The 24,849-nt window shown below is 36.8% G+C and overlaps 4 protein-coding genes across 6 annotated transcripts in view; 3 read left to right on the top strand and 1 right to left on the bottom strand.

Moving 5' to 3' along the window:
- LOC126853918 (phospholipid-transporting ATPase IF-like) overlaps positions 1 to 24,849 on the bottom strand; it is a 179,181-nt gene that overhangs the window by 121,950 nt on the left and 32,382 nt on the right. The window lies entirely within an intron of this gene.
- On the top strand, positions 70 to 4,520 carry LOC126853991 (uncharacterized). The gene is made up of 4 exons (XM_050600301.1): positions 70 to 284; positions 1,000 to 1,184; positions 3,871 to 3,987; positions 4,146 to 4,520. The coding sequence occupies exons 1-4, from the start codon at positions 123 to 125 to the stop codon at positions 4,252 to 4,254; spliced, it is 573 nt and encodes a 190-aa protein (XP_050456258.1). The 5' UTR covers positions 70 to 122; the 3' UTR covers positions 4,255 to 4,520.
- On the top strand, positions 7,397 to 9,471 carry LOC126853983 (uncharacterized). The gene is made up of 4 exons (XM_050600293.1): positions 7,397 to 7,737; positions 8,206 to 8,396; positions 8,769 to 8,879; positions 9,042 to 9,471. The coding sequence occupies exons 1-4, from the start codon at positions 7,561 to 7,563 to the stop codon at positions 9,175 to 9,177; spliced, it is 615 nt and encodes a 204-aa protein (XP_050456250.1). The 5' UTR covers positions 7,397 to 7,560; the 3' UTR covers positions 9,178 to 9,471.
- On the top strand, positions 10,663 to 23,156 carry LOC126853971 (uncharacterized). Of its 2 annotated transcripts, XM_050600275.1 has the most exons (6): positions 10,663 to 10,708; positions 14,578 to 14,917; positions 15,197 to 15,337; positions 16,056 to 16,396; positions 20,063 to 20,173; positions 21,282 to 23,156. In XM_050600275.1, exons 3-6 carry the CDS (start codon positions 15,206 to 15,208, stop codon positions 21,529 to 21,531), a joined length of 834 nt encoding a protein of 277 aa, XP_050456232.1. In that variant the 5' UTR covers positions 10,663 to 10,708; positions 14,578 to 14,917; positions 15,197 to 15,205; the 3' UTR covers positions 21,532 to 23,156. The 2 variants fall into 2 exon arrangements, with proteins under 2 accessions (XP_050456232.1, XP_050456233.1); XM_050600276.1 differs by lacking the exon at positions 14,578 to 14,917 and having other exon boundaries at positions 10,685 to 10,708.

Genomic DNA, 24,849 nt, shown 5'->3' with positions numbered 1-24,849 from the left:
TGTAGTTAGCGTTCACTCTCGAGTATTCGCTGCTCAGCGCGCTCACCCGTTCAAGCGTTATTCTATCAGTTAGGATTAGGACTTTAGCTCCGTTCGATGGAACATGAAATTTGCGCACCGCAATGCTGATCAATCGTTTCCGACACCTCGTTTTACTCGGTATTCTCGTGCCTCGTTTCGGAGGACCGACAAACTCGACGACATTCCCAAACAACTCGCTTGTGAGGTCCGAGAGAGAAGCTGGCATTAATTATCTAATATTTCCTCAAGGCAGCAACGTTCAAGTAAGATGAACTTTCATTTTACATACATATATTACAAAGAGAGGAGCGCGTTCTCGCTAAAATGGCAATTACGGTCGCCTCTTCTCGCGTCAAGTCCGCGAATTTGCGATGCATAAACTTGAGAAATGTTAGGGCGAGCGTAAATGCACCTGTTCACACTCGCTTTGGATTCGGAGTCCGTTATTAAAATGAAATCATAATCTTCTCGTGTTTTTGTTTTGACGGAACGCGCGAGGCAGGTCGATACGCGAGCCGGTGCAAAGGGCTTCGCCTTGTGCGAAGTATACCATGGCGCAACATAAATTTTCGATATAGTTTAGCTAGGAAAGTTTCATATGCTAAATGAAACGGAACTTGCTTTATACATAACGTTTTAAAAGACTCTAATAAGCGCAGCAACCTTCGCAAGTAATAGCAAACTATATAAAAGGCAGAAATATTAATCTGAATAACGTTTACAAGTAAATAATTAATTTGATGAATACACGCCGCGTTCAGTATACACTGAATTATATCGAATAATAAATTAATTACTTAGAAAGTAAGTTTTAATTAATCAGCACTAGTGATCTATTTCTCTTTCTCTCATCTTTTTAAATTAAATTTTTTTTTTTTTTAATATATACATTATTTTTATTCTTCCCTTGGTTTAATAAAAATTAATCTCCGTATTTACCTTCTCGTTTCTCCTTTATTTGCTCACTGTATTACGTAGCTCGTCTACTGCCTAACCATGGGCACGTATTCGAAGCCCCGAGGAATGTTCGTCATCGGTGTCACCGCCGGGCTGGCGTGGGAATTACCCTATAGAAATACCGTGCCATACAGGAAGCCAGCCGAGGTTTATCATCGTCGAAGCAGAAGAGAATTATATCGTAAAGTGGAGCTAATGCTAAGAACGTGAGTAAGGAAGACAGACGAGGAAAGAAGGAGAGAGAGAGAGAGAGAGAGAGAGAGAGAGAGAGAGAGAGAGAGAGAGCTAAAGACCATTCTCTTTCTCTCTCATTCTATACACATTACAATATAATATTACAGACTTTATGGACGGACAAAATCACATAAATTAATAATAACGTAAAAGTGTCACGTTATTTTTAATATACGACAGAAAAATCGAGATCACGACTGCACGATTACGCGACATTTCGTCATCCATCGGGAAAATCGAATATTCCATCGTTGCATTGCATTTTGCGTCTGGCTCCGTTTCGTTTTTCTCTGCTGATCAGATTTATTCTTCTCTTCGATGAAAAGTCCGTCGATGGAGAAATGGTAATTTTATTGACAAAGCGCGTGAAGGGTGACTTAGAGTGAGATTTTTTCTACTTCGGCGAGTAAAAAGTTTGTTGTCTTCCAATGCAAAGGAAAATAAAAGTGAACTTATTATATATGGAGGAAGAGCCGCCTTTCTCATCTTAACATTGAGAAAATATTTCCATTTTTCCAAGAACGAAGAACAGTTTCTCGTTTTAGGAGCGATCCGGAGTCGTGCGAGAAAATTATTATAAAGACAGAAATTTAAGAATATTTAGATGATATTCGCCTAGTATGCGCTCTCCCCCTCCCCTCCCCCCCCCGACGTAATCGACGTTCCCTGTTCGACAGCTAGCCGCGTCTCATGCGCTCGCATGAAAACGTGAAACTCTCGTAAAGCTCGACCGCGCACGCGAGCGTGACCGTAATAAGATTATCCAGGAAATCCGGATAACACACCGGCCGTGGCGAAACACGCGCGACGAAAGAATTTCACGGCCCGATGGTTGCGGCAGAGAAATGCTTTCGAACCCTCTCTACCTATGACGATAATTTAAGAAACGACGCACACAATGCGCGCTCGCGGGCGGATTAAGAGAAGCTACCTCACTCAATGCCACCGTGAAAGTTCTATGCTTGTTCACGCGACAAAAACGTGCTCGGAGTCGATAAATGGTTTCTTTTCGTCTCGTTCGCCGAATTATTCCTTGAACGTGCTAGGAATAATACTTTGAAAAAAAAAAAAGTCATCAGTTTAATCTGTCTTCTTACCATGTGACGTTACAAATCCGTCAAACAATATCGTCGCGGAGAACGATTGTTGGAAACGCGGACGTTTCATCAGGTGAGAGCAATTTGTTTTTTTGGGGAGAATCGGAGTGAAAGCAATTATATAGAAAGCCGTTGGAGAAGCACTTGCTTTCGCGCCGCAAAAACAGTGAACAATTATGTGCGAGAGAACGGGTATTTTAATGTAATCTCCGATTAAATCGGATTTTCGATATAATTGCAGCGCGTTGCAGCGATGACGTTCCACAAAATCGGATAAATCCCGGCGCTAAAAGTTCCAGAAACTAGCCGACGTTCTCGCGACGCGAAACACGAAGGGATAACGCGAGAATCGCCGTAATCGCTTGCGAAACGCATACGCCGCGGGGAAAATATATGGGGCTGTCGCCGTTTGACGCGCGCTCAGCTCACGTGAAAAAATTGCACGGCATTACTCGGATGAACGATGCCCGCGTACTTGCGATACTTTATTCCGAGCGTCGCCTCGGCGATGCGGTTTCGTGGACGACCATCCCCAGCATCCAACCAACCAACCAGTCAGTCAGCCACGGCTTAGAGAGCGCGATTCCGTCGTCTTAAGACGTCCTCGTCGAGTAATCCGCGGGAATAAAAACGACCGTTATTAATTTTGATTACCCGAGGGATTGTATTTCATACGTCACATGCGGACGGCCGAAGATTACCGTTGACAAAATGGTACGCGAGTACGAAGGATCTGAAAAAAGAAAATTAAGCGCATTGTCCCTGTCCTCTTGTCTAGATTGACGGAATCCTAATGGATCTTTTTGACATTTCCTTAAAATTACCGCAACGAATTCTCCATTAATATTTAAGCGTTTGATAAAGATTCGCGTTGCATTCCCGACAAACTCGACTATCTTAGCATGTGAATGTTAATGGATTAAAAAACTCGCGAAAGGATTTATTACTCAAATAACGGGACATTAAAAGGAAGCTCCAAGAGATTCCGGCTCGTCGATCGCACTAACACGCTGGGGTAAAATCCCCTTTTGGTGCGGATAAATCATCCCTCCTTCCTCGCAAACTGTCTGGGTATTCGCAATCCTCTTGATCGAGTCATATATACGTTCTACCGATCTACAACCGCGCGTATACTAAAGTTTCGGTTAAGAGTCGAGCAGCGGGATTAATCCTGGGTGAGACGGTTACTCTAATTCTAATTGCGCCGAGCCATAGCCTAATTGCCAGTGCTTGCTCAGCGAGGGTAGAGGCGGCGAGAGAGGAAGGCAGACGCGAAACGACGGCGCGCGGTTGTTTAGCATACTGTGCGGAGAAGGGAGGGTGGGGGGAGGGAAGGGAAGGGAATGAGGGCTCATTGTAACCCCCGGGTTTACAGTGAAACGTTTCGTGCACGGCAATATCAACGCGCGGTATTATCGCGAACTTAATGAATAGACCGCCGACTCTCGGGGCGAGACCGACAACGATAACGAGGATGATAATGACAAACGACCACCGAATTACACCGCTCTTCGCCGAATCTTCGACCCGGTAATCTCATCCTGTGTTTCTCATCGCGAAGCCAGGAGAAGGACGGCAAGGCCTGCGTTCTCAAGGCGATCTGCAAAGCAGCCGAGCGTAAACGCGAAGACGTAGGGAATGGGAGCTTTATCGAGGAGATCCTGCACGCTACGTTCACGTAAAGAAACGTCTCATTAATATTAATAATTAAATCAAGTTCTTTGATATTTATATTAATATCAGTAATTGAATTAAATTTCTTGTTTCAAAATTAAAAAAAAAAAATATATCTCGAATTAATATCGGGTCGAAAGGTGACGGGTTTAATGATTGCAGTTTGCCTGGAGGACACTACGACATCGATCCGATGACCGAATACGAACGAACTTACCACTTGGGTGAGAATTGCGATGAAATGCACGCCAAGTGTCCAGATGTCTTCTAAAGTGCCGCAATCAGCGTGATCATCTCTTACACAATCACGGAATGAGCAGCTATCACGCAGAATTCTCTCTCTCTCTCTCTCTCTCTTTCTCTTCTATCTTTTCTTCGTTGTAATCAGATTAACGAAGTGCTCGAACTGTATATAATACCAAAGATTATCAGATTTAGATTAAGATTTTCAGGAAACTTGGTATTCACAGATAGATGGAATAATAGATGTTATTAATTGTGCTTCATCTTAAGTTTTTAAATTAATTATAATACAAGTATAGCACTTTTTAAATTAAAACAATCATTTCTTATATTGAATTTTTAAATATATGCAAGTTTGTTTTTTTTAACATAATTGTAGAACTAAAACTATTTACTATTTCATTGTTTGACAGAAATGTTTAAATAGAATTAGTTGTACCCATGTATAATATATTATAATAAAAAATTTATTACATTTATATACAATACATATCTCACATTTGTCGTGTCTACTTTATACGTAACAGAGCTTCATATACATTCTAAAGTGCATTTTAAAAGTACTCGGATCGTCGTAAGTTTCGCGTGACATATGTCATGAATTAGTTTAGACATAAACCCACCTCTCTTTCTATGCAGTGTGCAAAGTAAGATACTCTTTGCTCTGAGCTTGAAAGATCGTGTCGCTTTGAATAGTAACTGCGCGGTTTTTAAATCGTGAAAAAAAAAAAGACGAAATATCGTGGCATAAAAGCGAATAATATTAACCATCAGTATGTGATGAGATCGACAGCAATGTTGACAACAATGACGTCAACAATTCATATTATGCAGTAAATGTCATTCTTGGAATTTCCTCGTAACTATGAAATTGCTCGGATTACAACAGAACTTTCAAAGACCTGATCTTTCGTAGTGAGAGTGAGAGAAAGAGAAGAGTCTTTTGATAAAGTATAAATATACTGTGTACCTCGCATTAAAGTCTATTCACTTTTTAATAATTGCGAATAATTTAATACAATTCTAATTTAATTATTCTCGGAAAGACTATTCTTTTCCACCGATGCACCAGATAATAAAATCTTATTCTTCGATTAATTCGACGCACGTCTTCAAAAGAGTTTTACAATAAAAATTAATTGGAAAAAAGTCACTTTCTCTAAATATCTCGGATGTCCTTTTAAATTGCAACTTCTTTAAATAATTCGAAGAGAACATTTCTCTTTTTTAGCAAAAAATTAATACTCCCATATATATCTTCATGCGCATCAGAAGATTTCGCGAGAAGTTTTCGGATAAATTCCATCGCGATGTCAATTCCAATATTGCGAGAGAATATAGCTTCGGAGATCGCGTGATTTGCGCGCGAATCGACGACGACTCCGCTCTAATTATATGTGATGTAAACTCGACTACCGGCTGACGTTCTCAGGAGGGGAATTGTATTACGTTAGCTTACCATCTGTACGTGCAAACAGAGCGTAATTTCGTACATGCGACATGCAACACGCGATGCATTACGATGTCTTAGAATATGCGGAAATGTCAGCGAGAGAGAGAGAGAGAGAGAGAGAAATGCGGTGTATTATTCTATACACGACCTATTATTGCAAGCTACACAGATGAATCTGCGTCCGCCGGTTTCCTTAATAGCGACCAAAATGTTCGTGGAAAATGGACTTTGGGGTAACATTGCGTTTCAAGGAAATAGTCGACCCGCAACCGGATAAGCGTGTTGCCAACTATGGGGCGCGTTTCGTAACGGATCTAATAGATGCTCCAAGTATTTACCGTAATGAGAATCGAGGAGAATCGAGAATCTTGAAAGTACATTGCGAAATATAGAGATTACTGCGCTGATTACGTTGGCAATTTTTTTTTTTTTCCCTTGCATTTCTGTAGCAATTGCGCGCGATTAACTAAAGATTTCGAAGAATCGTTCTCTCGAAAGTGAGAGAAAAAAATCACTCGATTTTAAGCGTTAGATAAATCACGCGGTTTTCTCGGTAAGGGTGGCAGAATGGAACTGGCAGTGTCGTCGAGAAAAGGAAATAAAGAATGGGCTTAAGTAGGGAGAAGAAAGAGGGGAGAAAAGAAGGGGGAATCAAAAAGATCCGAAAGCCCAAAATGAAATTACCTCGCAGATGGAAGCTGCGAAGATGGTCAGAAAGCACTCGAATCCTCGGGATTGGATAAAACAGGCAGCCCGTTCTTGAATATATTTTGTGAGATTTACGAAATTTAAAGGCTCTCGCGGTGGATAGAAGACTGCGACGAGAAGGGGAAGGGGAGGAAAAATAAAGAGCCGATGAAGCTCTCATAAAGAACCGGCCGAGCTTTCGGTGAGATTTTTCAAGATTAGCATGGAAAAGCCAGAGGACTCCGCAATATGGGGAACAGCTTGTCAGACTTTAATGGCCTACGAGAAACCCGAGAGAATTAATGAGCTTTCTTGGTCGTGTTCATTGAATACGAAAAAACGCATGAAAATAAGCGCCAATTTGACGATTCAATAAATAAATAAATCACGAAAAAGTTTGCAAAGATTATAAAGACGTATTTGCTATGCTATTGTCTGTGTTAGGTTTATTTTAATTTAAATTTCTTTTACGTGTTTTTTTTTTTCTTTATACATTAACTGTCTTATTTCAAATTTAGAAGATATTCTCATTTATATTGAAATTTTCACGTATATCAGCGTTGCATGTGCTGAAATATTAAAACTAGACAAAAACTAAAATTTATTCTGTCTTGCCACTGAAAAGGTATCTTGCCGCGACATAAAATATACCAGAGAACGTATGTGCGAGTCCATGTATGAGATAGAAGCGCATACTTTATCACAACCGCAGAAGTAGTCCCTTACATGAAATTTCGTACATATGACTGAAATGTACAAAAAATTTCATACTTGATTAGTACATTACTTTTAAAGGAATAATTTTTTGTCCACAAAATAATTGCAACAGAAATAATTGCAGCCTTTTCAATCTCGTAATAATCTATCTACCTTGAACGAAACCGCAATAATGCGGCTATATAAATGTACGTTTAAATATTCGTCCGAGCAATTAGATTGTCTCTCGTCGTTCCAAGTCAGACACGTGATAATTCGCGGTGCAAACAGCGAGCGCGGAGACTCTTTCCCATATCGTCGTCCCAGCGGCGAGTCGCTTCCCGTGCGCGCAAAATGCAAGTGTAATATGTCGACGTAACCGCGAAGGATGTTTCCGGGTTTTCTGAAAATTTTCTCCGTCCCGTGAACCTCCCGGGAGATCTCCCGAGCAACGAAAGGTGGACCGATTTTGCCTCGCCCGCTCGGTAATTCCGAGAAATGAGAGCCCCGTGGCTCGTCCTGATCCTCGCCGAGATCCCGGACTCGTTGTCGCTCCTGCGGGAGGCGGTGTGTCACCGTAATGACGCCGACTTAAGTGCCGCTGGTCAAAGATCAGGGGAGACTTTACCTAGACGTAGACGGGAGCTCGCTTTTCCGAAGGGGAGCGCCTTCGTGGTGAGTCAGACGGTCAGCGGAGGGTCCGCCTTTCGTTACTTTTACGAGAACGTCACACACTACTCGCTCCACCAAGATCGAAAGAGATCGATAGGAATCAGTTAGACGGGCGTTTTCTCATTTTATGCGAAAACCGCGCTTTTACGACCAATCATTCCGAAGATGAGCACGTTTTATACCATAAATCGAAAAATATTATTGAATTAAGTTTATCAGTAGTGAACGTGCAAAGTATGAAACACGTATTTTCTCGCTTCTATCAGCGATTATATTTTACTCATCAAAATAGTAGTAAAAGTATTTCATTAGTTTGATAAGTTTTTATAAACGTGTATATCAATTTAAAATAAGAAAATTTTTATTAATTTTTATTGTATCAATTTAATTATATAACCTTGAATTAAAAAAAAATTAAAGACATTTTATTAGTTAAACAGTAATTTTATATACGTGGAATTGTTCATTTAGGTAACCTTGAGCTTGCTAAAGGCTATTCAGATTATGGAGCCTAGCAACTGGAATCTCGATCTGGAATTCGATATGATATGGCCTATACCTAGTCGGGAAGATTTGAGGAAAACTGCGATCAAAAGACCATCTAAATTAAAACGACGACATAGACGCGAACTTTATGCCAATCTTGAATTGGCATTAAACAGGTAAAAAAAATTAAATGATTAATAAATATATATAAAGCAAAATTTTTAGAAAATACATAAAAAATATCAGAATCAAAATATAAAAGATTTTAAATATTCGAAGCAAATTATTTAATGTAAAAAGAAATATTCTTTTGATAATATAAATTTATGATTTTATATATTAAGACATACATGTACATTAAAGAACGTAAGGGGAAGGAAATCAGTTATAATTTTTCGATAAATGTTAAAATATTAATTTTATCAAATGTGCATTAAATATGTATAAGTATATATTTTCTATCAAATATAATTATAGCTGGTTATTGAAAAATTTTATTCATATTTTGACTATATTTAAAGCTTAATATTTGCCGTTATCTATTTTAGTCAAAACTTGCCTGGACGATTATGTATTCTTCGTGCGATTTGTGAGGCGGAAACACTGTTAAGTCCCCCGGGATTTTCAATTATCGAAGATGCCATACGAATTATTTTAAGGTAAGCGCATTTCCAACATTTTTATTGCGATAAATTAATACTTTCTACAAATATTTTAATATATAATATTTTAATATATATTTTATATATTATATTGCTTTCATAAAAATTTGTGTAATATAATGATATTTCAAATTAAAAGTTTAAAAATATTTATTTCAGAAATTTCGAGGATACTAATAATCATGACTGTTATGATATTGCATATCGAACAAAAAATGATTGTGAGATTGTCTATCCCTGTCCATTTTCACTACTGAAATTATTGTTATATAATTTATATACAGAAAATAAATAATTGTGCCGGTTTAAAAGTTAGACTAGTAATAAAATTAAAGTCTAGGCAATCTAACTCTAAGCACTTTATAATGTAATTTATTAAAAAATTTTATATTTAATTGGCGTGTTTTCTAGGCGGAAAAATCTGTGATATTTTCAATATTATTTTATCGAATAAATCATACATCTAAAATCTGCATATCTTAAAAGATGTTATAATATATAAAAATATAAAAAAAAAACAAAATTACAAATAACAAGCAATTTAATTCAAGCATTTTTTAAACTTTAATTTGATACCTACCGAAATTATTATTAGATCATTGTTTAATTGTATAATTTTCATTGGAAATAAATTCCTAAAAAAATACACCAATTTTTAAAATTTATCATTTTCTCGTAATAAAAGTCATATTTTCGAGAAAACGAGCGATTTCAATCGCAAAATCTGAATCACATACATGAAGCATATTTAGCATTACACTGGTGTAATGAAGTAAATGGTATTTGATATTAAACCATAGCCACGTATATAAAATAGTAGAAAATTAGCTATTGGCTTCACATATTTGAAATTATAATCCTCAACTTTTATACCGTCGGCTTTATTAATATTTCAAATGCATGTTACAGTCGCGCCGAATTTATAAAACTTTTGCCTCATAGATAAATAAATTTTTATTTCGACATACCGGTTTAATCAGTCTAACAATTTTCGTATGTTTCTCTGACGCACAACCAACAAGTTAAAATTACATATGACTCTTGTTAGTTCATACGTGAACTTAATCTAGCGAGGCTAATTTGTTAGACGCAAGCATGATAAAAATAAAAAAAACTTTATCTACGTTTATATTTAATCCTATCCAGTTTAGACCAATTATAGAAATATACACATATTTTTTATCTTTAAATTAATTTTAGTTAATATTCCTCTTTCAATTCATAATTTAATAACATTTGTTATTCTTACCCTCAATAAGTGACATTTCTCATAAGATAATCTTTTAATTTATTTAGAATTCTCAAACTATCGATAATATCTGTTTTACGGTTTATTCAACGGTAAACATTGCTTTCTCAAAAAATGAAGTTTTTCAAACCAGCCACTCTCATAATTCGCCGCGTGGATAATGATAATCGGCAAAATTGCAGTGCGCGATGATAAATGCTCTTAAATTATAAGCACAACCACATGATACAAGAGCGCGTGCGTGTGTCGTGTGCAGACACAGGAGAGAGACGCACTCGACACACGCACACATATAATACGGACGGAAACGTTAATCGCACTAATAGTGGAGCGGTATTTTACGTTCACGCCCAGCAACGTGTCGGGCAGTGTTCGGCTCTTGAGCCGTTAATCGTTCAGCTAAATAAAGCCGAGGAGAACGGAAGTACGAGCGAGCGCGGCTGGACGTTAATGAATTCGACAATGCTCCGCGCTCACACCTAACTGCAATAATAACGGTCGGTCCAGGCCGAAACGGGAGATTATTCACCTGGCAACCCTCGTGGACGATCGCAGGAGATTCAAATAAGTGAGACAGGTGAGAGCACCGGGATTATTCGACGCTCGCGATTTGACACATCGGCGGTACGATAATAAAACAGCTCGTTTCAATTCCATTTTCGTTTTCGCGGGACACACGGAGAGATCCCGGAGATTGGCCGGGATAATTGCTCGGCCGGTGATCAAACTCGCGTACAATCGAGCTGGGGCTATCTATGGGACTATCTCGCGAATTTACATGCTGATATTTAACACGTACGAGTCGTTTCCGCCTGCTATTTTCCAAAACTTTATTTACAAAGCGTGTAAATTTTCGTGTAAATGCGAAATATATCTCGTAAATATAATAGATTGTATTATATATCAATACTGTAATAACGACAAAATTAATTAAAAAAAAATGATACACGCATTTAACCGTTCAATACATTGCATACCATTACTTTTTATATTTATCAAAACAATCTTTATTCACATTTATTGAATCCATACGATACAAGCGGCGCGATATTATTTTGTTTCAACGGAAAATAGCGACATTTTCAATATTCGACGGAAGAAAGGCGAATAAATGACGATAAAAAAGAAAGTTTGTCAGAAATGTCGATAATACGAAGTCTCCTCTGCTTCTTCAAGCCGATTACTCATCTCTTGTCACGCGGGAGATTAAACGGTACAACTTCGCTTTTATGTAGTTTTCGCGATAATGCACTCTCTTTGTTAATTTCATGCCGGGATATTCTTTGGCTTCGGCAAATTCAATACAGCCGGCAAACTGTTCGACAAACTGATTAATCATAATCTATTTACGAGGTAGCGAACCGCGCGCGTTAACGTTACGGCGGATATTATTAGCGGATTGATGTATTTAAGAACAAACACACGCACACGGGCGTTGTTGCTGTTTTCCATCAGATTTTATGCCGATATTTCAAGAGAGAATCGAATACTCGATCAAAGAGATTTAGTCATCGAAACAAAAAAATTGCCAGAAAATTATTAGACGTACATTATTAGACGTCCAGAACGCACATCGTGTAACACATTGTGTTTCGCGAAGGGCGAAGGCATCACCCGTCACCGATCGATCATTCTCCTTTTCCCGAGTGTCACTTTTTCACGACAAACTAATTTCCTACTTCCTAAAGAGCTCGCCGAAGTGAATTACGGGAGTTATTCTTAACGCGAGGGCTCGATCTTCCGCGGAAAGTTCTGCCTGACGTTATACGAAAATATTTGGCCAGTCCTCGCTCGACACACCTCAGGGACCACGAGTCGGGCAATTTCCTGCCGTAGCGGATTATGTCAGCAATGTCCGTGGAATTTGCGAATCTCGCATGTCATTTTTGATATTTTCGACAGACGACGACCGTTAGTACATATCGATAATATCAGGGATATCCGGCGGTTATATCCTCAAACGGATATCCAGGATCGATGCGGATATCGGGGAATAATCGGGATAATTAATTATCTACCGATTAAATGTCTGTATGAAAGACAACTTGATCTACATGTTAAGGATTATAAACGCGAGGAGATTACAAATTCCATCATTCGTCTATTCGATACACACACACACACCTGTGTGCAAAGTAATTATCTCCTCTACAAACATCATTAAAATCCATTATATCCCTTAATCTATTACAATATGGGTAATTATAATTTTTGCGATGCTCTGCTCGAACAAGAGCTCGTCGAAATTCCATCGTTTTATAAATTCATTGCGCCCGTTTTGTTGACCGAGCCGGGTTACAATATTAAATCTCCCTGTTAAACGATATAATTATGCAATTTAAAGAACGCGCACGTGTTAAAGTTAAAACTCGTACAACAATGTGCCGATACATTTTTCATTTTGCGCGTCACATATCCGTAATAAACTTGGGATCAAGGACGGAAGAGGTGGTCAACTTGTTTCTCGTTCATCGAAATAGATTTTTATCGAATTCCAAGCTACGAACGTGTCTGCTACATCTAATCAAACTTGTTTCATCGGCGATATGGCGAGGGCGGTCGAAGAGACTTGACGATACCGACGGACCAATCGATTATATTGGTTTTCATCGAATACGGAGTATCCTGTTATGGTATATCGACGAAACGAGTCGGCGGATCGCAATTTGCGGGGGCAGACCAAGTCCTTCGTATATTTTTCGATATCTCGCTCCGGCGAATTATATGGCTCTGATTGGCAGCCTCGTGCAAAACCGCAAAACGTCAATCACACTACTCTTTGCCCCGATTTATCAGAATTAATAATAAACTGTATTTCGCGTGACGTTATGTATGCGCGCATATATAATATAATTATTATACATGTTATCGAAAGTTTGCGTTACATTATATTATGTGGAAAATTATTGACGTATATTCGTTAACGTGTATTCGTTAACGTCAGTTAACGAACCTACGCGCTTCGAATGTACATAAATAGTTGCTCCAGGAGAGAGTATCGACTCTCCCCGTGACGTAACAAATTTCGCAACATTCTACGCTATATCCGGGAATACATTAATAATCCCTCGTACCGTTGCAAATTAATTGGCTGCTGAAGGTGGTTTGCAACTTGAGCGTGCAACGTTTGACATTGATTATAATATCTGCGTTCAAATAATAAGATTCCAATTACGCGTTAGCCAGAGTCGGAACTGACAAAAGTTATAATATTAATTAATGAAATATACGAACCATATGAACGATACATACGTCGAGAGAGTAAGGTAAAAAATAAATTGCGCAGTGTGCACGTATTTATCTTGTTAGTTATGCATTTATCAAAAAAAAAAAAAAATTATTTTACTCTATCGCACACAATAAATTTTTTAAATCTTTTATAAATTTTGCAGTATTTAAAAAAAAAATACACTTCAATCGTAAATTCTCACATTCATCCTCGTCGATAGACACGACTATTTTCTATTTTATTGATTTCTTGATTTAACTTGACGTCTTTTCGAGAACACGGGAATTGACATCCCGTTTCGGCGGAATGAAAAGTTCGCGGCAGAGGAATGCGACAATATCCCGCCTGTCGTTACGCGGGTGAACGAAATTCCCTCAAACGTGAAAGGAAAAGCGGATAACGTCCTGCTGCAGGATCTATGGGATTCGTGGCCGGAAACACAAGGACGGTGATCGATGTATAATCACGTGAGAATGTACAATTCGCTTCTACTCGTATATATACACACGCGCATCTTGAGCCATCCTGCAGTATACGCCATATTCCCCGCCAAGAGAAGAAAGAAACTAATGCCGGCAATTCCGAAGTTTTCCGGGTTAACATCGAGGAAGAATGGCAATCACTAGCGCAGCATTCACGTCGCGGAATGAAAAATTAATCTTGCATCCGCAAGATAAAACGCACGCGCACACCTCCTTTTCCGATCGCAAAGGACAGTCGATATTTTTCGAACCAATCTTTTCACAATTTTCATAATTTTTATAATTTTTATTATATCGATATTTCTGTTAATATATCTTTTTTGTTTCTCTCAATATCTTAAAATTAAGGGAGCTAAAAGAGCAAACGATTTCGCGCACGAGAAACGTAGAGGACATTTGATGTTTAATTCCGGATCAGCTGACGCGAGAAACCAGAGTTAAAATTCCACGCGAGCCGGCTCTTAAATATCTGCAAACTCGCGATAAATCCAGCCATTGGAGCGTGGCCGACCGGATTATTTATCCCAAGATTATTTCCTCGTACAATTCCAACTTCCTGTCTAATCCTCCCGACCGATCGCTAACGCCCGCTCGGAGTCACCAGCCCGAATCACAAGAGAAAGAGAAAGAGAGAAAGAACGAGAAAGAGAACCCCGATGGTTTACGGCAGTTCGCTCCTCGCGATCGCAAAAAGGCGGCATTACCGGCGTCGCTCATGGGCTGCTTTTATTTCAGGAAAGTCGTCGAACAATTTCTCAACGGATTATACCAAGATTTGCTCTCCGGAAAGTTGGGTAATTCCTTTACAAGTTCGCGCTGGAAGAAGTTTTCGCCCGCCACGAGCCCCCTTTTCCTCTCCATCTAACCCTTCGATCTTGCGCCCTCGCTTTCGCCATGTTGCGCTCCACGATGACAATGAAATAATTTCATTCCGCTTCAAAGAGCGCTTCGTTGACACGACGAAATTAGAGGTCCGGTTTTTACGAAAGTTTCAAACGCGGAACATCACCTTTGAGCGTTTCAAATAGCGACGAAAATAGCGAACGTCAGCTGTGCCAATGTCAAACTTGCACAGGTAACAAACGCAACTGTTTTTAATCCCGATTCCTACATTTAACTAGAAATAGGAAATATGTGTTTTGCGCTTCACATGCACAATAAAAATCGAGCATGTATACTTATGTCGAAAAACGAGAATTGTTAATTAATATAAATTTCATTACATAAAAATATTATAATATTTTTCAAGTTTTGGAGTTTTTCCAAAAACTCGAAATTTTGTCGATGAATTTACTTAAAAATGCGCCATCTCTTTCATTAGTTGAATCGATTACGTAAAATATACTTTTTACAGAATAGCACAATGAATTATAACGCCACGTATCTAATGTTTTTAATGTTCTGCTTGGTATTGTCCGAGTATGAAGCGAACGATAAATCAATTCTCTCAAGAAAACGACGTTACATCGTTTTTCCCGAAGGTTCTACATTTTCCGTAAGTACAGTATAAATCGTACAATATTTGTATAATATTTTTTATGTAAATAATCTCGATTATTTCCTCTTGTAATTCGAAACAAAATTATTATTCATAGCGTCAAATGTCATTATATTTTTCTGTTGACTTTAACAATAGATTTTTATAGTACAAATTTGTTAATTTAAATGTAAATTCAATGGATGCATGAATTAATTTAATACCTGATTATAAAAGGCACCGCTCGCAAGCTAATTAATTGATCATTAATTACTTATTGATTAAATGCACTTACTAATTAAGTTACGCGGCGGAATTATTATACTTTAATATTATTTATTATAAGTTATACGAGACCTAACACATTATTTTCACTATCAACAAACAAAATTTAATAATTTAATTAAATTTAATAAATTTAATAACTGTAAAAAATTTCAAGGAATTCAAGACACTTGTCCGTCATCTATTTTCCATCAGATATCTTTTGTCAAATAAGATTTCTAATCGCAGATACAATCCTTGCTAATTTTGCAATACTGCTTTACAGATTATATAATACTTTATATAATAATATAAATATGTACGTCATAATTTATTCATCGCAAGAGATTCGTGCCGCGGAAAGTAAGCAGTAATATTCTGTGTTAATGATAAGATAACGAGAAAATCATGCCCAAGGTGCAAAGGTAAAAAGAAATGGCGAGTCACAAACATAACGCGCACTTCTACGCAGATCGCTCTTTGTCTGACGGTACACACCCTGACCCCTGACAACATTTTCACGGAGGGTCTTAACTGGGGTATCTCCTACGACCTGCCTAACGAGAGCAAACCCGCCCTGGAGCCATTCCTGCAGCTAAGGAACGATAAACTTAAAAGTGGCAACAAGCACGACCGTTACGGTTCCACTGCACTCGCTAATAGGAACGGCCCTCTGAAATATTCAGGATGGAATAACGATGTCAGGACACATTTCGCGCCCGGCGGAAAGAAGTACCGCAAGTCGGAGTACTATTATTTGCAAAGGAGGCACCGAAGGGAGCTTTACAACAAACTAGAGGTTATCATGAATGCGTGAGTATACAATTTTTTAATCAATGAAAAAAATTTCATAAACGCGATCATCGCAATTGAAATTGTTAAAAATTATATTATATTTGCGTTGAGAAAAATATTATTACAAAAAAAGAATGTTAAAATATGTATATGTAAATAGATTTATTTTTTAATATTTAAAATAAAAAAGATTATATATAATTTTATGACAATTAAATATTTGTAATTAAATACTTTTGAATCAAATTGCAGCGTTTGCATTTCTCAGATAAGAATTTTATATTAAAGTATTAAAAATTAATTGGCAAATTAATCAAATTTGTATGTGATAAAATTTTAAAATAGATGCTCGAGGATTTACATAACAATCTAATTATTGCCGTCCCTGATAACAATAACATCCGCATTCGCGAGCGATGAAGACGATAAATTTCAATGTCGCCATCCATTAAAATTGAGTAAATATATTAACCTAGATTTTAGAGCATCTTTGAGAAAAGAGAGCGGGAGAGCGACAAATTTTCACGAGACGAGAGACACGCTCGATAATAAAATAGAACGGCGGCTTTAGTGGCTCTGGCACGATCGAACGGCCGTCTTGCCTCTTTACGACGGAGACACGTCGAAGTACATACAGTTTCTTCCGTGTCATCTATCGCGATGTATTCCGACATATCAGCCGCATTAACCGGAAAAGCCGATATATTGCAATAATGACGCTCGACGAGACCAAACTCTTCGACCGCACATCGGTCGAAGCTAAAGACACGAGCTTATTGTCACGTCACGTGGGCTTACAATTTGTCAAACCGTATTATACTCTGAAACGGACCTGTGACGTGCTTATTATACAGGATTTAGCCAATTAATTTTCATTATTTGACCGGGGATTTAAATTACATTTTATACCGAGTCTGCTAATCCCAGTCACCGCAATATGTGATATGCGTGACATGATATCGAAAGTCTTGATATCATGATATCTCTGTGATGACTCTTTTATCGATATATCTCGATCTCTCTCATCTCGATCTCAATCATTTTACGTCAAATGCTAGAAAAAAAATTATAAAATTAATAATTATAAGATCCAAAAAAGGTGCAAACCGATTCAAACGAAAATTACAAATAAAAATCAAAAGCATAAGAACAAATTAAAAAGGATCTATCAGAAAATCCATGACAATTTTATCAATGCTTTTATCTACATCGTAACGCGCGAATTTACGGGATAATATTACGGGAATGTAACGTGCTGGCGCATCTTTATACGAACTTATTACGGTACATTGGCACTGAAAGGCTTTGAATAACGCGCGACAGAATGACAGATATCTTTATTACGGATGAGACCATGGATATGGTCCGAGGATCGTTTATATCGGGATCAATCTTTGGCCATCGTCTTTCATCCTCGCTGATAGCAAAAGATGAAATCAATTTGTCTTTGTATACAATTATTCATAATATTTATTTGAAGTATTTATTTAGAGATATTTTTATAAAATAATTAGATGTAGCATTCTGAAGCATCAACTATTTCTTTAAAACATGCACAATGCTTTGTTGCACATAATTAAGCGAATATCAGTTCAAGATTTTTTCTTAGAGAAAATACAACTCGATACTTTCTTTTCTTCATAAATCTGTGCAATATTTTCTAAATAAAAAAAAAAAACAACTCTATTTAAAAAAAGCGTATATTATTAAGTAAATAATTTTTTTATGCATTATTTATAATGCTTACAAGGCGAATAACTTTGCGACTAACGTTGTAAAGCGATCAAAGAAGGGCCATTTGTGTGTGCCTGCATAATTGTCGGAAACGCGTTTATTGCATCTCTCGCGATGCTTTTAAGGACGTTTATCGAACGACATTTAGCAGCGTCGTTTACTTCACTTTATCGCAGCCGGGATAACGAGGCGAGCGTTAGAATATTGCGGCTAATATCCGCATGAAATCATTCACTCCTTCGCCGAGAAGATGCTAAAGTGGTGGTGGTTTACCCGACGTCTTAAAGCAGTCGCTATAGAACGTAAGGATGACGCGCATTTCTATGTGTATGTATGTGTACGTGGGAGAGAACGACAGAGGCAACGTCGCCGCTGGTTTATAAGGGATTGGCGGTGGTGGCGCGGTTTCAGGATGGCATGAATCAGAGGGTGGTTTCCACAGCCGCGGTCCGAGCGGGAGGGTTGTTTCTGAACGAGTCTCCAGCAGACCATTTATCCGTTTCTCGGGCCAACGACCATGGGAAAATAGTTTCTCCCTCTCCCTCTCTCTCTCTCTCTCTCTCTCTCTCTCTCTCTCTCTCTTCCGCGACCCGGGCCATAACCAGATTTATACTCTCCGCCAGTCAGAGAGCCTCCGATTATTTTCGTCGGTAGCGTTTCGAGTCAAAATAAGGCCACGGCTGTAGCCCTTGGGCGTTCTTACTCCAAGGATCTAGCAAGAATACCTAACTAAAATTCTTACAACGTCGGATTATGAGAAGGCTTATGAAGCAGCTATCCGAAAATGCGACCTGTTTCAATGCTGAGCGTTTGTTTGTCATTCCGAAACGATATGTAGAATAATTTGTTTGATGTTTAATGCAACAAGAGAAGCATTAGCGGCAAAAACTATGATAATTTATGATATATATAAAAGATTCAGATTCTATAATCAGTACGATATTTTTTATAACAAACTGCTATTTTAGAAAATGTAGAAATGTAAAGTAAATTGTATTTAAGCTTGTCGGTAAGATAGATTGAAGGATTACATTTGAAATAACCGTAAATTGGCAATATACAAACGACTAATAAGTTAACTGGATCTCATTTATTTGAAAGAATGAGTGGGATAAAATGGTACATTGAAATGTCTACGTTGGACCTGCAGTATTAATTCTATCTCATTTCTTCGAAATGTATTTTGTTAAAGTCCTCTGTTCGTAAAAAAAAAAAAACCCTCGGAAATAAATGGTAGACGTTTATTCGAGATTGCTGATGTAGTCGGGTTCGTCAATTGCGTGTAAAATGAATGACCCGTTATCTTAAAGAGAAAGGAAATTCTAAATTTTTATAATTTAACTTATCTTTCAGGATTTAAAATTACAGCAAATATAATACAATTTTTATTTTGCAAGAATAAATATATATTATAATAAAAAATTAATCGTGAAAACATAAAATAATTATAAAATTATTACAGAAAAAAAACTAGAAGTTTGTTGAAATAAAATAGAATAGAAAATTAATTGAATCACTAAGCAATTAAATATGTAGCTGTATTTGGGGCATTTTTGTGTTTTTAAAAATCTTTTGATTTTCTTTTCAAAACAGAATTTATCGATTGTCTAAAGAAATATGTATCCTTTAAAATATCGTTCTTTCTTGTCTGTCTTTGAAGGTCAACAGGGAAATCTGATAACTGCTGTCATTCAGCGCATTTTCCCTAAGGTTTCCTTGAACACAAAGTGGCAGTGATAAGTCAGAAAAATTGTTATCCTGATCTGCGCGACAACGCGCAAAAAGAACGAAAAAGTGCACTTCGGCAAATCAGGATGAAATTCAATGGAAGATTTTATCTTTTCTCTCTTCCATAAAAAAGCAGCGATAAAAAAATATGTTGTCATACCTTGCAAACATGCTTTCTTTACAGAATATATCTTTTACATCTCATTATCTCTTATTTTTCAGGATGGGCTTCGATGGCAGAACATGCATTCTACGCGCACTTTGCGAAGCATCTCAGCGATTAATGCCGAGAGGAAACACCTTGATAGAAGAAATGATGCGGATATCATTCTCGTAAGATTCTCAAATGAGATGAAAGGATTTGGCAAATCTCGAAGAGTCGTGAATTGACGTTCTATTTTTCGAGGTTCCTTTCTTTTACATTTACTTTAATTTAAAAATTGATAAATATTAATTGCCGCAAGATTTCAAAATAATGTGATTCAGAAGAGAGAGGAGAAAGAGAGAAAAAAACAAATGCAGCGGAAGAAATTAAAAATGATCAATATAATTTTGTAGTTTTGTGTGATAGCTATTCATTCTCTTGTTGCAAAAAAAACCTCACCTTCACTTTTAATCGGTTTACGCGAAAGCTTAATGCCTGGACATTTTTGTTTTGATTGTAATTCGTTATTACTTGACCCACTTATATTGAAGCGCTCTAAATAGAAAAGCGCTCCAAATAGAATCTTGATAATGATACGAGAGCTTTTATAAAAAATATATTTTTGCAATGAAAAAACCAGATGCTTCTATACGTATTGCGATTCACTAAATGAATGACATGAATGGATTATATACCTATAAAAATTTCTTAATTAAATTTTTCATTTTCTATCTGATTTTTCTTAATGTAATGAGGAAAAACTTCTCTTAGAAATTTTATATGCCAATTTACTTTTTTATCCTTTCTAAATGAAGGTACAGAACACAAAACATAAGATTACGACTCTCTCTTTTCCGCAACGCAAAAATGACGACGAATTAAAAACGTGACTCGACTCGCGTGCGATTTAAAATAGCTCTTTCTGTCTGACGGATCTCGGAGAAGCGCCTCCCCGATTATTCCGTAACCGACCATTACGAGCAACCTACTCATCATCTCGGCCAAGAATGCGCAATTCGCAAAATGTTAGGGACCTTTATGGAGGGTTGCTTCCTGAGAAAGACAGAGAGAAAGAGAGAGAGAGAGAGAGAGAGAGTGTGTGTGTGTGTGTGTATTCTTCCCCTTCTGCTTGAAAAATATTTCGGTCGTAATATCTCTCTCTCGGCGAACGATACATGGAAGATGAAAATCGAGTCTCTCCCATCTCATCGATTTTCCACGACTCTTCGACGCGCAATTCGATCATCGTCACGCAACGTACGATTCGCGATCTAAAAATCATCCATTACATTACAGACTACCCTTAAAGAGGGTGTTCTCCTTCGAACCCGACGAGCATCGCACGTACACTCAAGCACATAAAGCCGGCCACGAGGGCAAGGACTGCGCCGCCATGTTTCCCGAGTGCAGTTTCTCCCTCATCGACTTGGCCCTCGGGAAATATAACGCACCCCCGTCCGTCCCGAGTCTCGTAGATCCCGCGACCGAAACTTTCGGCATGGAGGACGAGTCTGCCATGGATTGGACGAAATACAGCATGAAGTAACGCGATGCATGCAGATGGTAACCTGATTCTGACAAACGTGCATCATCATGATACCGATGATCTACCCGAGTAAGGTAAACGATCGTTACGAATGTCGAGAGGAAGTATAACACAAATTTGCTAGAGAAACAGATTTTTCCTATTGCAAATTCATCTTTAATGCATGACTGAAAATGAATCTTAATTCAGAATCAATTATCAATCTGTCATCACATCGTGTGTCAAAATGCTCCGATTACGCAGCTTTCATAAAAAGGCATATTTTTAATAAACGGGAGATGCGCTTTCATATATCTTTTTTTAAAAACACGTCACAAAGTTAAATAATATGTCTCATGAATTTTTTTATATTATTTAATAAATTTTAAATATTATGTGTAGTTATAGTTAAAAAAAGATGTCCAACAAGTTACATACATTTAAACAACTAACATTGTTTAACTAACTAACCTACGAAAGGTGATTTGCGGGTATATCATTAAATGGAATGACGCGTGATTCGCGAATAATAGAGTTGAGAATGGAAATTGGAACGTTGCTATATGTAACAGCCGGAAAAGCATTCACGTGACACGTGGATACGGTTATACATATTTTCCATAACAAGCTATAACAATTTCTCGTTATATTGCTATCGTAACACAGTAGGACAATTTAACTAATTGGATAGGATTGTATTGGATTAAACAGCACATGGAATACGAAAGCAATGAAAAGATATATAAAGATAAGAAGAAATAAGAAGAAGAGAACGGGCTAAAGATCATCGAAATTCAAAGAGATATAATATGCTTCATTCTTGCGAATACATCGTCGATATTGCACAATATTTCATGGATATTTTATAGAGACTTCCTTACGTTTCAAAATGTCATATTACAATGCCAGTTTAAAATTAAATTCTTATGCATTGTAGATCAAAAAGCGAATTGTATAACATTCTTATGTAAGAACTAACTTTAAAGATATAAACTTTAAGAGAATAATAATTTTTGCTATAAAATATTATAATTAAGTGCAAAGTATTATAATTAAACAAAAATAAGAGCTTACAAAGAAGATATAAAAGCGATATAAAGATAATAAAATTTTTAAAATTTCAATGAAGCAAAGAGATTTTATTCTCGTATAGAATTGATGATTAATTCGAATATTGAAATTGGTTGGTCAAATAATAAAAATAAAATTGTATGAAAAAATAGCATTTCGTAATCGAGATACAGAATGATGTCATTATCAGAGAAAATAACTAGTAATTCTATGATTAATAAATATGTATGTTATTTAAATATTATATATTATAGAAAAAAAATTTAATTATTGGCATATAAAGCTCACTAATTAAATGCAAGTACTGAATTTTAATTATAACCCCATGAATTTAATTTATATAAGAGAAAACGCGGATATTAGATATCTCAATTACATTTTATATACAAAATGCATCTGTTATTTCCCGTGTATTCGATAATTTTTAGTTTATTTATACAAAATGACATATCAAAATATAATAAGTATAATTAAAAAATACAGAATGCATATTTATATGCAATATAAATTCCGTTTTAACAATATTTTCAAAAATTAGTTAAAACGAAAGAGAAAATTTTCAGAGAAAATAATAGATTGTACTACGCTCACTGGGCTCAAACCAAAAATCGTAAATAAAATGTACAATAAATTATTTAAAAAGATATTATTCTTTATTCTTCTTTATTTACTCCCTCTTTATCTGTTTGTTCTATCCATAACTTCCATTTAGAAGACATCATTTTTCAAAAATGTTGCTACAAAGTATACAAGGAGATATGATAAGGGGTTAATCGTGCACGGCCGACATGGATCGGGTGAGATACGACACGAAATGGGACGTTGCATCAAGAACCGGTAGAAGTAGCAGAGAGGGTGAATGATGGAAACTCGAAGAAGGGGGAAGAAGAGGAGAGCATCCTCGAGATAGCACTTATGTTGTATTTGCTACGTGTCATAAATACTTTATATCTCCGCGGAAGAGATGATAATTTTACTGAAACCTACTTTGCATGATCAAGCAATTAGAATCTTATATGAAATTTTAAATTATTCTAAATAAAATAATTTTGTTTAAAAAACCATACATTCTTCCTGCTCTTTTTCTTATATATATATATATATATATATATATATATATATATATATATATATATATATATACTTTATTCACGTTATGTATCATCGAGATATTGATTTTTAATTTAAAGTAAAACTTTTATAATTATTTTTGCCCATGAGATTTTTAATGAAATTAGCCATGTTTAAAAATTAGATTTTATACATCTTTTCGTCTGTAGCTAGTCCGATTTCTTTAATCTTTCGCATCCTAGATGATTGGTCTTTATTATTCTTTCATGTTCGCTCGCCGTTCTTGTCTGACATCATAATATTGCTCTTCAGGATGAAGAATGAAAAATTACATCCCGCTCATCAAAAGGAAACCTTCGGGCTACACCGGTAATAATATAAAAATAACGTAACTATTTGCTGAAGGGACATCAGTACGATAGGCTTGTCGGAAAAATTGATTCTGGATTTATGCGATGACATTCATGTCCGGTGGGCGTCTCCATGGGGATAATGACACTCTTGTGGCGGCGACGTTATTGATATTATTGACGAAGAAATCCAATATATTGATTGCGTGGCGAAAGACTCGTTAATAATGCCACCGATGGAGCTCGGTGATTCCGAAAGTAATGTCTGTTATTGTACGTATTATTATACGCGTTTTCCCTTTTTCTTCATAACGCGACATGAATATGCGAAATATATTTTGAAAAGGAATTTTCGCTGACGCGTTTTCCATATTTTTTTTATTCATTTTGCGTCAACGCTATAGAATTTTCTTGATAAAGTTAATGCCTTAATAATTCAACGCGTTTATGGGTATTATATATACTTGTAATAAAATTCTAGATAAAATATTTAAAGTTTTTATTATTCTAGAACGATTCTAGAAGTAATTCGACGAATAAGATATGCTCGAATAAAGTTATTAGATATTTACGAGAGTTATCACTCGGCTGAACGACCGGAGAAGCCGTTAGATACTCTTTCGCCCTATTTATGCCGCAAAGGTTGCTTTTACATTTTATTGCCGCACACATCGTGTTTGTTTTGCCGGTAAGGGACGCCCTTTTTACTCCCGTCGCAAGACGCGGCTTTTTATCATAACACGGCGGGTACGATGCACCTATCTTGGTAGTCTCGTCACACGTGCAACCCTACCTTTTTCTGGGCGTTGCACGGATAAAGAGACTTCGACGTGCGCCCATAATAAAA

The sequence above is a fragment of the Cataglyphis hispanica genome, chromosome 13 (assembly GCF_021464435.1).
Source record: "Cataglyphis hispanica isolate Lineage 1 chromosome 13, ULB_Chis1_1.0, whole genome shotgun sequence".
NCBI classification, from domain to species: Eukaryota; Metazoa; Arthropoda; class Insecta; order Hymenoptera; family Formicidae; genus Cataglyphis; species Cataglyphis hispanica.
The sequence above is the reverse complement of the archived record's forward strand: the minus strand, read 5'-3'. Positions and strand labels throughout refer to the sequence as shown.

Bases quoted from the DNA above. Each gene is read 5' to 3' on its own strand.
- LOC126853991 (XM_050600301.1), top strand. From the start codon at position 123: ATGCTGATCAATCGTTTCCGACACCTCGTTTTACTCGGTATTCTCGTG. The intron at 1,185-3,870 runs GTGAGTAAGGAA...CTCATCGCGAAG, and splicing joins GTGGAGCTAATGCTAAGAAC to CCAGGAGAAGGACGGCAAGG. The intron at 3,988-4,145 runs GTAAAGAAACGT...TAATGATTGCAG, and splicing joins ATCCTGCACGCTACGTTCAC to TTTGCCTGGAGGACACTACG.
- LOC126853983 (XM_050600293.1), top strand. From the start codon at position 7,561: ATGAGAGCCCCGTGGCTCGTCCTGATCCTCGCCGAGATCCCGGACTCG. The intron at 8,397-8,768 runs GTAAAAAAAATT...TATCTATTTTAG, and splicing joins CTTGAATTGGCATTAAACAG to TCAAAACTTGCCTGGACGAT. The intron at 8,880-9,041 runs GTAAGCGCATTT...TATTTATTTCAG, and splicing joins GCCATACGAATTATTTTAAG to AAATTTCGAGGATACTAATA.
- LOC126853971 (XM_050600275.1), top strand. From the start codon at position 15,206: ATGAATTATAACGCCACGTATCTAATGTTTTTAATGTTCTGCTTGGTA. The intron at 15,338-16,055 runs GTAAGTACAGTA...ACTTCTACGCAG, and splicing joins CCGAAGGTTCTACATTTTCC to ATCGCTCTTTGTCTGACGGT. The intron at 20,174-21,281 runs GTAAGATTCTCA...ATTACATTACAG, and splicing joins ATGATGCGGATATCATTCTC to ACTACCCTTAAAGAGGGTGT.